Source organism: Antedon mediterranea, chromosome 6 (genome assembly GCF_964355755.1).
Source record: "Antedon mediterranea chromosome 6, ecAntMedi1.1, whole genome shotgun sequence".
NCBI lineage: Eukaryota > Metazoa > Echinodermata > Crinoidea > Comatulida > Antedonidae > Antedon > Antedon mediterranea.
Window position 1 is genome coordinate 26,644,757 of NC_092675.1, and position 15,523 is coordinate 26,660,279.

Below are 15,523 nucleotides of genomic sequence, written 5' to 3' on the forward strand. Positions count from 1 at the left end.
ATAATAAATGATACCAAGGAACAAAACTTTGACAGGATTAGTCTGGTTTTATTTAGCAACTAACGTTAGTTTTCTGCTACCTGTTGCTGTACAGTAGGCCTGCTGTTTGTAAGATACAAAACTTTCCAAAGTCTGGTTGATACCCTGCTGTTGCTTAACAAACTTATAATACAAGCAATATATAAAATAAAATTCATAAAACAATATTGATTTTGCTGTGGACTTGATTCCAACAGAAAGTAATATTCTTTGCAATAGCAACACTGTTTTGCATATAAGGAAGTTGCTGATTGGTGTGAATGAACAAACACAATGGCTGAGTCAGCAAGAAATTGTATTATATCCTATGTAAAATACGTGAAAATGATTAGTATCTCCTCAACCTTGAAAGTGATATATCAGTTATGAGTTATGATTTTCTAGGCGTGACGTTACTGTTAAAGGATATGTTAAAATAATTGCAAGTTAAAAAACATATTGAGCTTGAACGGACATTGAAACTTGCAATATCATGTTCTAGATGTTTGCTGAATATAGAAACTATTGAATCTTCCAAAAACAAACATTATATATTAAACAAATAATGAATGTTTATGAGTGTAATGGTACAAATAATGGCATGAGGTGAATGATAAAGGTTATATTTCAACGAGGCGAAGCAATAGTATCAAAAAAAATATTTTCCAAACGTGAATAGATTTTTCTCTTCGTACACGAAAAAGTAATATTGAACGATCGTTTAATAGTGCGTACAACAGCACGCCATGTGACCCACAATCGTCCAATCAAATGACAGGATTTATTTAGGTGTTATATGATATTACTTATATAGAATGTTGCAATTGTAGGCCTATACCAACGTTATTCATGATTTTCTAGGTCAATTGGTATTTATTTATGCTTAACTGTTTCCTCAACAAATGGCAGTTAATTCAATTCACTTTTTGGTGAACCAAATAAGGAATTGGTCAACAGACAGCATATTATAATATTATATAGGTTTAAAGCATCAGGTTTTCCGCTTCCTTAACGGCATCTTTGTTATGATTATGAACATTTTCTCGATAGAACATAAAATGAACCTCGATTGTTGATTGTCTTGCTCCAGTTGCGTTTGCAAGCTTTGTTGTGCTTTCTTGAAATTGTTTAATTTGTCATTCACACAATCAGACGCGGTAAACCGATATAGCATGCATTATCATGACATTCAAAATTTAAATTTACAGATCACATTATTATTATTGTTATAAACTGAACAAAATCAATTCACAATGCAAATGTCAACATTTTGTTTAATATTTAACATAGATTTTAATCATGATCAACAAAAGCATGGTTGCCAAACAGCCTAATTTAATTTACCTTTTTTAAATCTACAAAATAATTTAAAATATAAAAATTGCACATCAGTCTATATAAACACTTCATTTAATTGCATAATTAATAATTATGGTAATGACTAAATCCTTTCGATTTTGAACATAAACAAAACGCATTTCCGCAACGCAAAATCTAATTATTACAATTCAAGCATATGTTACAATAAAACCTGTGAATTTTGGTGAAATATAATAGATAACATGAACATAACTAAAACATATCAGAATATTAGAATATATAAAGTAATTTCATTGGGTTTTTAACAACTTCTAATAGTAAATTATTAATTAGAGTATTGATGAAAGAAGGGTTCCTATCAAAAGAAAAGCTAAAAATGTATGTTATTCATTCATTAAAAAAAATGTTTAGATACAATTGACATTCATAAAGAAAAATGGTATATTACGTATCTGATATTGTATGATGACTGTTTAGTAATTGAATATTTTAACACTGTTATCAGCATGATCAATTACTGCTATTGTTTGTGGTCTGTTGGAAATGACAGCGATTCCAAGTGGTTCTGATAGTCTATCTTCAATACTATCTACTCGTTTTAAAAAAACACAATTTTTATCAAATAATTGTAGTTTATGCTTACTGGATATTATGATATTTTCATTCATGTCCATTTCTATGCAAACAGGGTTCATAACTTTCCCATCTTCATCACCTTTACTTACTAATGCTCTAATAAACATACCATTTGAATCATACATTTGTATTCTATGGTTACCATGATCAGTAACCATCACATTACCTTCCCTGTTTAAAGTGACATCAACTGGAACAATGAATTGATTTTGTATCTCACCCAGCAGGCTACCATCATCAATATTAAATTTACAAACACGATTAGCTGTACTGTCTACAACAAACAGAACTCGTGTTTCATCGTTAACTGTCAGCCCATTCGGGTATGTTAATATTCCTTTACCAAATTGAGCGCACTCGTTAAATTTATCGTTAAGCATCACAACAATATTTCTTTGTCTGTCACTGTACACAAGGCGACCATTACCCATAATATGCATGCTACGAACCTTGGCATTTTGTGCCAGTTTAATATTGGCAACCAATTCACCTAATTTGTTGAATTTCAATAACTCGTTACAAAGGCTTGATACTACTATACAACCGTCTGAGCCTAATTTTACATCTGTTACTTTGTATGCAGTATATTTGTGTACTGGAATGCTATTTACAAGGCCCAGTGGTTCCACTTTGATATTCACAGGTGAACCTTTAAAGTGCGCTACTCCAGCTATGACCTCCATCTTCCAATCACCTTCCTTATCACATCTTCCCTTTATTCTATACTCTCCACTTCCCATGTCCTCTACATCAGTGGCAGTTTTTTCACCTGATAGAGATATCAGAGTAGCAGCTACTTTAAATTTATCACTTGTATTCAGACTTTCTGCTTTCAATACAAACGTTTGTCCCTTTGATACTGTCATGGATCTATTATCGCTGTCAACAACGAACCTGCTATCAATACTTGTGATTTCACCAAGTCCTTTTGTAAGAGCATCATCCAAATGTTCATTTATAATGAACGTTGGTTTAATAAATTTCATTGGTAAATATCTGGAATACATTTCCTTCAAGCATTGTTTAACCTGTTCTAAATCTGACTTGAAATCATCAAGTGTCTTTGTCTTTTCTGGTTTGTTCTTCGTTTTAGCAACCGATGCCTTCAGACCTTGAACTTCCATTTGGTGTGATTCTAGCTTCATCACCTGACGCTCAATGGCCTCATTCTTTTGCTGACGTACATTTTCTAGATCCAATAAAACTTTTCTACTTTTTTCTTTCACACTAGAAATAATTATTTCTGTATGCGTTTCAATAACTCCTTTGATCGTCTGTACCTCTGATTCAAAGTTGGCTTTGTCATCCATTATAGAATGAAATGTAGCTTCTAATTCTTTCTTGATATAGTCAGCTGACAAAATCAATTCAGTTACTCGTTTATTAATTGCATCTATAGCATCACTGATTTGTGTTGAAGCATGATCTGCTTTGTAACAACTCATAAAACATTTCTTACATACACTTTTGTTACAAGTTGCACAAAACCTTTCTACTGTGTTGTCTGGATGGTCTTGACATCTTCCTTGTACTTGACTTGACATCTGCAAAGTTAAACATTCATTTTTTAATATATAATGTAATAATATAATAAACCATTCAACTTTTAGGACTACTTTCAAAACAATTTGTAATAGTCTAGCAAATCTGCAGACCATACAAAACGTCGGTGTGTTGTTGACTGACCGCCATTTGCAAACTGGTTTTATACGGCCATAATGCGACACCGGTACTCGTCAGATCCAGTGGTGGCGCCAGCGGGGGGGCTACGGGGGCTCTAGCCCCCTCGTCGGGGAGCCTAGCCCCCCCGTCGGGGAACACGGGTACTTTTTGTCGGGGAATATAATATACAGTAAAAAACGTTCGCGTTCACTTCATATAGCTTCAGCGCCTAGAAAACCACGACGTTCCATTGACCGTGAGAGTACGTCAGAGGGCTATTATGCACTTTAAATTTATGCATTCATTTATTGCCAGCGATCTAACTTACTACTAAACATTAGCTAGGTACGCAGTTGTCTGGCGGTATCCCTTTGTACGAATCGTTCAACGTTGGGTCGAGACGCGTGATATCAAGTTCCATCCAGGGACCAAAATGTGTAATGTAGTTATTTTCCAGGCAGTGGTGGCGCCAGCGGGGGGGGGGGGGGGGGGGCTACGGGGGCCCTAGCCCCCTCGTCGGGGAGCCTAGCCCCCCCGTCGGGGAACACGGGTACTTTTTGTCGGGGAATATAATATACAGTAAAAAACGTTCGCGTTCACTTCATGCTTCAGCGCCTAGAAAACCACGACGTTCCATTGACCGTGAGAGTACGTCAGAGGGCTATTATGCACTTTTATGCATTCATTTATTGCCAGCGATCTAACTTACTACTAAACATTAGCTAGGTACGCACTTGTCTGGCGGTATCCCTTTGTACGAATCGTTCAACGTTGGGTCGAGACGCGTGATATCAAGTTCCATACAGGGACCAAAATGTGTAATGTAGTTATTTTCCAGGCGAAGTTTACCGACGGTTACCGAAGGGAACACGGGTACTTTTTGTCGGGGAATATAATATATACAGTAAAAAGCGTTCGCGTTCACTTCGTAGCTAGTTTCAGCGTCTAGAAAACCGCGACGTTTCATTGACCGTGAGAGTACGTCAGAGTGATATTATGCACTTTATATGCATAATACTACTAAACAATAGCTAGGTTCGCACTTGTCTGGCGGTATCCCTTTGTACGAATCGTTCAACGTTGGGTCGAGACGCGTGATATCATGTTCCATCCAGGGACCAAAATGTGTACTGTAGTTATTTTCCAGGCGAAGTTTACTGACGGTTACGTCGTGTACTGCGTCGACGTACGCTACACTACAGCAAAAACGAATTATGTTAATTGTTCGTATGTTCACCAATTTTTTAATTTACAAGTAACCTTCTGTACCGTGGGGCACCTAAAATAAATTTTTCATCCATTACTAAACAAAAAAACATGCCATTTTCGCTTAGCCAACATCTTATTATAGCTAAGTTATTACATTTTCAATGTCATGTCCTGTATGTCATGAATTTCTCACCACTTGGAAGTCCAGATAGTACGCACGCATACACTTGGGAGGAATAAACTTATTTCCCCGACTGAAAAAGGTCTACGCTTGCGTTTTTTAAGCCTCTAGGCCTGATGTTTCTAAAGTATAAAATGCAATTTTTTGAAGACCTGCAGCTGCAGCTCTAGTTTTAAACAGTTTCTTAGCTCAGCCCCAACAATAAAGCTGGTCATATTTCGAAGTACAAGAAGTGCATTTTCCGGGACCTAACATCTCTATTTTTCAAACATTTCTTAGCTCAGTCACAACCATGATAGGGACTTATATATTTTGTTTCATGTTTTGAAGTATATTAAGTCCAATTTCCGGGACCTCCAACTCTATTTTTCTAAATTTTCTTTGAACTTTTATTTTTTAAATTGAAAAATATGGATTGAAACAGTCATCGCGCATCGTTTTTTTGCACGCAGTATTTTATTTATGCATTATAAAAAATGGAAAAAATGGCTACCCTAAATCTGATTAAAATGACCTCAAATGACGCTAGAACGCGTTGCTTCCGGGGGCTTCGCCCCCCTGGACCCCCACCGGGGGCCCTTGGCGGCCCCCTGGCCCCCAGCCTAGTGATGCTCGCTTCGCTCGCATAGCCCCCTCGTCGGGGAATGTAGCCCCCGCGTCGGGAAGATCCTGGCGCCACCCCTGTTTCCAGGCGAAGTTTACCGACGGTTACCGAAGGAAACACGGGTACTTTTTGTCGGGGAATATAATATACAGTAAAAAGCGTTCACGTTCACTTTGTAGCTAGCTTCAGCGCCTAGAAAACCGCGACGTTTCATTGACCGTGAGAGAGTACGTCAGAGTGATATTATGCACTTTATATGCATTCATTATTGCCAGCGATCTAACTTACTACTAAACAATAGCTAGGTACGCACTTGTCTGGCGGTATCCCTTTGTACGAATCGTTCAACGTTGGGTCGAGACGCGTGATATCATGTTCCATCCAGGGACCAAAATGTGTACTGTAGTTATTTTCCAGGCGAAGTTTACTGACGTACGGTTACGTCGTGTACTGCGTCGACGTACGCTACACTACAGCAAAAACGAATTATGTTAATTGTTCGTATGTTCACCAATTTTTTTAATTTACAAGTAACATTCTGTAGGCCTACCGTGGGGCACCTAAAATAAATTTTTCATCCATTACTAAACAAAAAAACATGCCATTTTCGCTTAGCCAACATCTTATTATAGCTAAGTTATTACATTTTCAATGTCCTGTATGTCATGAATTTCTCACCACTCGGAAGTCCAGATGGTACGCACGCATACACTTGGGAGGAATAAACTTATTTCCCCGACTGAAAAAGGTCTACGCTTGCGTTTTTTAAGCCTCTATGCCTGATGTTTCCGAAGTATAAAATGCAATTTTTTGAAGACCTGCAGCTCTAGTTTTAAACAGTTTCTTAGCTCAGCCCCAACAATAAAGCTGGTCATATTTCGAAGTACAGGAAGTGCATTTTCCGGGACCTAACATCTCTATTTTTCAAACATTTCTTAGCTCAGTCACAACCTTGATAGGGACTTATATATTTTATTTCATGTTTTGAAGTATAATAAGTCCAATTTCCGGGACCTCCAACTCTATTTTTCTAAATTTTCTTTGAACTTTTATTTTTTAAATTGAAAAATATGGATTGAAACAGTCATCGCGCATCGTTTTTTTGCACGCAGTATTTTATTTATGCATTATAAAAAATGGAAAAAATGGCTACCCTAAATCTGATTAAAATGACCTCAAATGACGCTAGAACGCGTTGCTTCCGGGGGCTTCGCCCCCTGGACCCCCACCGGGGGCCCTTGGCGGCCCCCTGGCCCCCAGCCTAGTGATGCTCGCTTCGCTCGCATAGCCCCCTCGTCGAGGAATGTAGCCCCCGCGTCGGGAAGATCCTGGCGCAACCCCTGGTCAGATCACCGGAGTTAAGCAACGTCCTGGATGGGAGACTGTCGAAAATGGCGTTGGGTGCTGTATATACCGGAAACCAAGGTGTACTGCCAATATCGAACAAGAGATAGATATGGGTTCGAGCTTCTGTACCATACTGATTGCATCCTTAAGCCTATCCACTAGGCGAATTTGTTCACGCAATCGAAAGCGTCAGCTTATACGAATGCGTATCCATGTTTCCATCTTCCAAATCCCTCTCTACGCATGCGTATAAGCTGACGCTTTCGATTCGCGTGAACAAATTTGCCTAGTGGAAAATAGGCTTTAGGCAAGATGCTTTACTCTCATTGCCTCGTCCTTTGGATGGGAAACAAAGTCATGGCCCTGTGCACATAATGGATGTTAAGGAACTTGGTACACTATTTAAAAAAAAGTAGGCCTCCCAGTGCCGGTGTTTCCAGTTATTAATTGAAAAGAACAGGAAAAACCCTACGACATTGAATGATCGTACATTAAGACGTAAAGTTAATCCATTATTTAAGACGACTGAATTAAGACAAATAAATACACTGAATACACTAAAAGGGGATAGCCCTAGGCCGCCGTAAACATGTGATTTGATTTCGTAACGTATGGGCATGATTTCGGGATAAAAAGCAACTAAGCTAGCCAGGAAAAAGTCAACAGAAAGGGAAGTACCCTTAATACCATTCCCTTTGACGTAGCCGCACACACCAAACAAATCTGCACCCCTACTTTTAAAATGAAATAACCCTACAATAACTTCCGGAAACCAATCGGCAGTAATTCCGAAACTTAAAACTTACTGTTTTACAAGAGATGAGTATTTTTTTGTATAATAAATGATACGAAGGAATAACACTTTGACAGGATTAGTCTGGTTTTATTTAGCAACTAACCTTAGTTTTCTTCTACCTGTTGCTGGGCAGTAGGCCTACTGTTTGTAAATGGGCCTGGGTGCGGCCAGCTGGCAATGCTGAAATGCAAGGTACAAAACTTTCCAAAGTCTGGTTGATACCCTGATGTTACGTAACAAACTTACAAAACAAGCAGCATATAAAATAAAATTCATAAAACAATATTGTTTTTGCTGTGGATTTGATTCCAACACAGTTGTAAATTGTTTTTAATGGTCTTTGCAATAGCAACACTGTTTTGCATATTAAAGTAGTGACGTCTGATTGTTGAATGAACAAATACAAAATCTGAGTCCGTAAGAAATTGTATTATATTCTATGTAAATACGTGAACGTTATTGTTATCTCCTCAACCATGAAAGTAATATAACAAACACATACTTACTTATAAGTTATGATTTTCTAGGTTACTGTTATATGATATATCTAAATAAGTGTAAGTTAAATAGCATTTTAGGTGAACGAACATTGATCCTTTCAATATAATAATCATAGATATTTGCTGAATATAGAAACTATTGATTGTTCTAATCATATAGGCCTATATCAACATTATGCATGATTTTCTAGGTCAATTTGTATTTATTTATACTAAACTGGGTTGTGCCTTTAGGTTAGCTTAATTGGGATTGTAATTAACCTTTCTCAACAAATGGCAGTTAATTCAATTCACTTTTTGCTGAACCAAATAAAGATTTGGTGAACAGACAGAATATTATAATATTATATAGGTTTAAAGCATCAGGTTTTCCGCTTCCTTAACGGCATCTTTGTTATGATTATGAACATTTTCTCGATAGAACATAAAATGAACCTCGATTGTTGATTGTCTTGCTCCAGTTGCGTTTGCAAGCTTTGTTGTGCTTTCTCGAAATTGTTTAATTTGTCATTCACACAATCAGACGCGGTAAACCGATATAGCATGCATTATCATGACATTCAAAATTTAAATTTACAGATCACATTATTATTATTGTTATAAACTGAACAAAATCAATTCACAATGCAAATTTCAATATTTTGTTTTAATGTTTAATATAGATTTTAATCATGATCAACAAAAGCATGGTTGCCAAACAGCCTAATTTAATTTAGCTTTTTTAAATCTACAAAATAATTTAAAATATAACAATTTCACATCAGTCTATATAAACACTTCATTTATTTGCATAATTAATAATTATCACATGAACATAACTAAAACATATCATTAGAATATTAGTGTATATAATGTAATTTCATTGGCGTTTTAACAACTTCTAAAAGAAAATTATTAATTAGTATTGATGAAAAGAGGGTTCATATCAAAAGAAAAGCTCAACATATATGATATTCCATCATTATTTTTTATTTCAGATACAATTCATATTCATGAAGAAAAAATGGTATGTTATGTATAATATGTTAGATATTGTATATTGACTGTTTAGTAATTGAATATTTTAACACTTTTATCATCAGTTACTGCTATTGTTTGAGGTCTGTTGGAAATGACAGCGATTCCAATTGGATTTGATAGTCTATCTTCAATACTATCTACTCGTTTTAAGAAAACACAATTTTTATCAAATAATTGTAGTTTAGACTTAGTGGATATTATTATATTTTCATTTATGTCCATTTCGATACCACGAGGTTTCATAACTTTCCCATCTTCATCACCTTCACTTACTAGTGTTTTAATAAACATACCATTTGAATCATGATATTTGTATTCTATGATTACCATGATCTGTAACCATCACATTACCTTCCCTGGTTAAATCCACATCAATTGGATAATTAAATTGATTTTGTATCTTACACAGCAGACTGCCATCATCAATGTTAAATTTACAAACACGATTACCTATACTGTGTACAACAAACAGAACCCGTGTTTCATCGTTTACCATCAACCCATTCGGTTCTTTTAATATTCTTTTACCAAATTGAGCGCACTCTTCAAATTTATCATTAAGCATCACAACAATATTTCTTTGTGTGTCACTGTACACAAGGTAACCATTACCCATGATATGCATGCTACAGACCTCAGCATTTTGTGCCAGTTTAATATTGGCAACAAATTCACCTAATTTGTTAAATTTCAATAACTTATTACCAAAGCTTGATACTAATATACAACCATCCGAGACTAATGCTACATCCGATACTTTGTATTCCGTGTATTTTGTGTGCTGCAATGGTACGCACAAGGCCCAGTGGTTCCACTTTGATCTTCACAGGTGAACCTTTAAAGTGTGCTACTCCAGCCATGACCTCCATCTTCCAATCACCTTCCTTATCAGATCTTCCCCTTATTCTATACTTTCCACTTCCCATGTCTTCTACCTCAGTGGCTGTTTTTTCACCTGACGGAGATATCAGAATAGCAGCTACTTTACATTTATCACTTTTATTCAGACTTTCTGCTTTCACTACAAAGCTTGTCCACTTGATACTGTAATGGATCTATCATCTTTGTCAATGGTGAACCTGCTATCAATACTTATGATTTCATCAAGGCCTTTTGTAATGAAAACCTCATCCAAATGTTCATTTATAATGAAAGTTGGTTTAATGTATTGCACAGGTAAATACCTGGAATACACAACAGAATTAGTCTGGTTTTACTTAGCAACTGAACTTAGTTTTTTTCTACCTGTTGCTGTAGTACAGTAGGCCTTCTGTTTGTAAATGGGCCTGGGTGCGGTTCGGCTGGCAATGCTGAAACAAGAATCAAAACTTTCCAAAGTCTGGTTAATACCCTGCTGTTACTTACAAAACAAGCAGCTTATACACTAAAATTCATAAAACAATTTTGATTTTGCTGTGGATTTGATTCCAACAAAGTTGTAAATTGTTTGCTGTTCTTTTCAATAGCAACACTGTTTTGCATATTAAAGTAGTGACGTCTGATTGCTGAATGAATAAGTACAAAAGCTGAGTCCGTAATAAATTGTATTATATTCTATGTAAATACGTGAACGTGATTGTTATCTCCTCAACCATGAAAGTAATATAACAAACACATAATAACTTAGTTAAGATTTTCTAGGCATGTCGTTACTGTTATATAGGATATATTTTAAAATAATTATAAGTTAAATAGCGGTTTAGTTGAACGAACATTGATCCTTGCAATATGATATTCATATATTTGCTGAATATAGAAACTATTGATTGTTCCAATCGTATAGGCCTATATCAACATTATTCATGATTTTCTAGGTCAACTGGTATTTATTTATACTGTTTTGTGCTTTCACAGGTTAGCCTAATTAGGATTGCGATTAACATTTCTCAACAAATGGCAGTTAATTCAATTCACTTTTTGCTGAACCATATATGGCATTGGTCAACAGACAGAATATAGTATAATATTATAGAGGTTTAAAGCATGAGGTTTTTCGCTTTCTTAAAGGCATCTTTGTTATGATTATGAACATTTTCTCGATAGAACATAAAATGAACCTTGTTTGTTGATTTTCTTGATCCAGTTGCATTTGCAAGCTTGTTGTTGTGCTTTCTCGAAATTGTTTAATTTGTCATTATCATCCAATCAGACGCGGTAAACCGACATAGCATTATGAATTACCATGACATTCAAAATTTAGATTTACAGATCACATTATTATTATTATTATTAGTGGTGTTATTATTATTATTATTATTATTATTATTAGGCCTATAAAAAAACAGAACAAAATCAATTGACAATGCAAATTTCAATATTTTGTTTTAATGTTTAATATAGATTTTAATCATGATCAACAAAAGCATGGTTGCCAAACAGCCTAATTTAATTTAGCTTTTTTAAATCTACAAAATAATTTAAAATATAAAAATTGCACATCAGTCTATATAAACACTTCATTATTTTATTTGCATAATTAATAATTATAGTAATGACTAAATCCTTTCGATTTTGAACATAAACAAAACGCATTTCCTACTACTTACAATAAAAAATCAAATTAATACAATTCAAGCATAATATGTTACAATAAAATATGTGAATTTTGGTGAAATATAAAAGATAACATGAACATAACTAAAACATATCATCAGAATATTAGAGTATATAATGTAATTTCATTAGAATTTTAATATATTTAGTATTGATGAAAAGAGGGTTCCTATCCAAAGAAAAGCTAAAAATATAATTATGTTATTTCTTCATTTTTTTATGTCAGATATAATTCACATCATATCATCACATCATATCATCAGAATATTAGAGTATATAATGTAATTTCATTAGGTTTTTAACAACTTCTAAAAGCAAATTATTAATTATTATTGATGAAAAGAGGGTTCCTATCAAAAGAAAAGCTAAAAATATATGTTATTCCTTCATTTTTTAAATTTCAGATACAATTCATATTCATAAGAAAAAATGGTATGTATCTGTTAGATATTGTATGTTGACTGTTTAGTAATTGAATATTTTAACACTGTTATCATCATAATCAATTACTGCTATTGTTTGTGGTCTGTTGGAAATGACAGCGATTCCAAGTGGTTCTGGTAGTCCATCTTCAATACTATCTATTCGTTTTAAGAAAACACCATTGTTATCAAATAATTGTAGTTTATACATACTGGATATTATTATACTTCCATTCATATCCATTTCTATACCACGGGGGTACATAACTTTCCCATCTTTATCACCTTCACTTACTAATGTTCTAATAAACATACCATTTGAATGAAACATTTGTATTCTATGGTTACCATGATCAGTAACCAGCACATTACCTTCCCTGGTTAAAGTGACATCAACTGGAACAATGAATTGATTTTGTATCTCACCCAGCAGGCTACCATCATCAATATTAAATTTGCAGCCCACTCGGGTATGTTAATATTCCTTTACCAAATTGAGCGCACTCTTCAAATTTATCATTAAGCATCACAACAATATGTCTTTGTCTGTCACTGTACACAAGGTGACCATTACCCATAATATGCATGTTACGAACCTCAGCATTTTGTGCCAGTTTAATATTGGCAACAAATTCACCTAACTTGTTGATTTTCAATAACTCGTTACAAAGGCTTGATACTAATATACAACCATCTGAGCCTAATGTTACACCTGTTATGTATTCAGTGTAATTGTGTGCTGCAATGGTACGAACAAGGCCCAGTTGTTCCACTTTGATATTCACTGGTGAACCTTTAAAGTGTGCTACTCCAGCCATGACCTCCATCTTCCAATCACCTTCCTTATCACATTTTCCCTTTATTCTATACTTTCCACTTCCCATGTCTTCTAACTTAGTTGCAGTTTTTTCACCTGATGGAGATATCAGAGTAGCAGTTACTTTACATCTATCACTTTTATTCAGACATTTTGCTTTCACTGCAAACGTTTGTAATGGATCTATCACCTTTGTCAACGTTGAACCTGCTACAGTGTATCAATACTTATGATTTCACCAAGGCCTTTTGTAGTGAGAACATCATCCAAATGTTCATTTATAATTAACGTTGGTTTAATGTACTGCACAGGTAAATACCTGGAATACATTACCTTCAAGCATTGTTTAACTTTTTCTAAATCTGACTTGAAATCATCAAGTGTCTTTTTCTTTTCTGGTTTGTTCTTCGATTTAGTAACTGATGCCTTCAGATCTTGCACTTCCATTTGGTGTGATTCTAGCTCCATCAATTGATTTTCAATTGCTTCATTATTTTGCTGACGTAAATTTTCTAGATCCAATAATACTTTTCCACTTTCTTCTTTCACACTAGAAATAATCATTTCTGTATGCGTTTCAATAACTCCTTTGATCGTCTGTACCTCTGATTCAAAGTTTGCTTTGTCATCCATTATAGAATGAAATGTAGCTTCTAATTCTTTCTTGATATCACCAGCTGACAGAATAAGTTCAGTTACTCGTTTATTAATTGCATCTATAGCATCACTGATTTGTGTAGAAGCATGATCTGATTTGTAACAACCCACAAAACATTTCTTACATACACTTTTGTTACAAGTTGTACAAAACCTTTCTACTGTGTTGTCTTGATGGTCTTGACATCTTCCTGATACTTGACTTGACATCTGCAAATGTAAACATTCATTTTTGTTATGCAAATCCTTTATTAGTTGTTTTAATTTCATAATTTAGTAAAACAAACATTAAGGCTCCAAATTAATTCTACTTTCCAATCTACTTTCACGTGCCCTAGTAAAACGCAGTGTAGCTGTAACTTGTAGTGATCGAGCTGTACTTGTAGCTTAGTGGTTAACATGCTTTCCAATCCCAAGGTCCAACGTTCAATCATGACCTAGTGCCAGGGTTGTAACTCATGACTCCACTCCCTAAGCTTAAATGAGACTTACTTTATAACAATGGTAAATTATAACATAGTTTATCAACCTGAAACTGGCGAGTTACTCGCTGTTGGATGCGTGTGAAATTAAAAAACAAGGCCATATACATGGCTGCAGTTGCGTGCTCAAATTTCAGTTAGTGTTTACCGACCGACGGACCTACTAACCGAACGACCGACCAACATAGTTAGCTACAGAGTTTACACACACCAGGCAAAGGTCGCCTTCGGTGTTCTGCGATGTAAAGTTGGTACCTGTTATTAGTGGTGCTAATTTCATAATAATATTATTTAACCGCTATTTGCAAACTGATTTTATAGAGTTGTTTTCGCTTTAAAAGAAGGTCTCAAAGTTTTTAGATAATATTCATTTGTGAATCTTCTACCACATAAGCATTTTTCAATGTTTGTTTACCATTTTAAATTAAAATATTTTGCCGTTGTATTGTAAGCCTTTCGATATTCAAAATATGAAATGCATTAAAATTTAACTTACTGTATATTTTAAAAGATATATATGGGTATCTTGATGACACGAAAAAACAATACTTTGACAGGATTAGTCTGATTTTGTTAGTAACTAACATTAGTTTTCTTCTACCTGCTGTGCGGAACAGTCTATTGTAATTAGGTGCGGCTGCTGAATGCTTTAATGGAAGGTACAAAAAGTGCAAAGTGCAATGTTGTGTATAAATATACTTGTTGCTAAACAAACTTACAAAACAAGCAGAACATAGCATACAATATTTGCTTAATTGCGGTAATTTATTATTGATTTTTCTGCGGACTTTATTCCAATACTGACAGTTATTAATTGTTTTTAATGTTCTTTGCAATAGCAACACTTGTTTTCATATTAAAACAGTTGCTGATTGGTGAATGATAATTTGCGTTTTTTCTCAGGAAAGTTTCCCTTCATAGGGGTTTCCGAGATGACGGATTATTGTACTGTAGAGTAACGCTTGGAGATTATTAAAGTTAATGTCAATTATTATATGTAGGTCACCAGAGAAGAGTGACATTTCAATCTTCCACGGGACTACATGATTCAAATTCACATGCCTAAATATCATTCAATATTCAAAACATGGCTTAAAAAGAACAAGGGCATATACATGGCTGCAGTCGCGAGCTTAGTTATTGTTGACCGACCGACCGACCAACCGACCGACATACAGTAGTGAGCTGTAAATGGGTAATACTGAACCTAATTCTCGGTAGGTTTACTAATATTCTAGATTGTATGTACCACTACGGTCAGCCCCTTCAGGAAGCGATTGAAGAATTAGAAAGATGATA

The 15,523-nt window shown here is 34.9% G+C and overlaps 1 protein-coding gene across 1 annotated transcript; it reads right to left on the reverse strand.

Moving 5' to 3' along the window:
• Positions 1-1,323: 1,323 nt before the first annotated feature.
• On the reverse strand, positions 1,324-8,166 carry LOC140051670 (E3 ubiquitin-protein ligase TRIM71-like). The gene is made up of 2 exons (XM_072096959.1): positions 7,877-8,166; positions 1,324-3,518 (listed from the first exon to the last, which is right to left on the reverse strand). Exon 2 carries the CDS (start codon positions 3,516-3,518, stop codon positions 1,812-1,814), a length of 1,707 nt encoding a protein of 568 aa, XP_071953060.1. The 5' UTR covers positions 7,877-8,166; the 3' UTR covers positions 1,324-1,811.
• Positions 8,167-15,523: the final 7,357 nt, after the last annotated feature.

What these genes read in the sequence shown, in the direction of transcription:
- LOC140051670 (XM_072096959.1), bottom strand. Translation starts at nt 3,518, where the DNA reads ATGTCAAGTCAAGTACAAGGAAGATGTCAAGACCATCCAGACAACACA.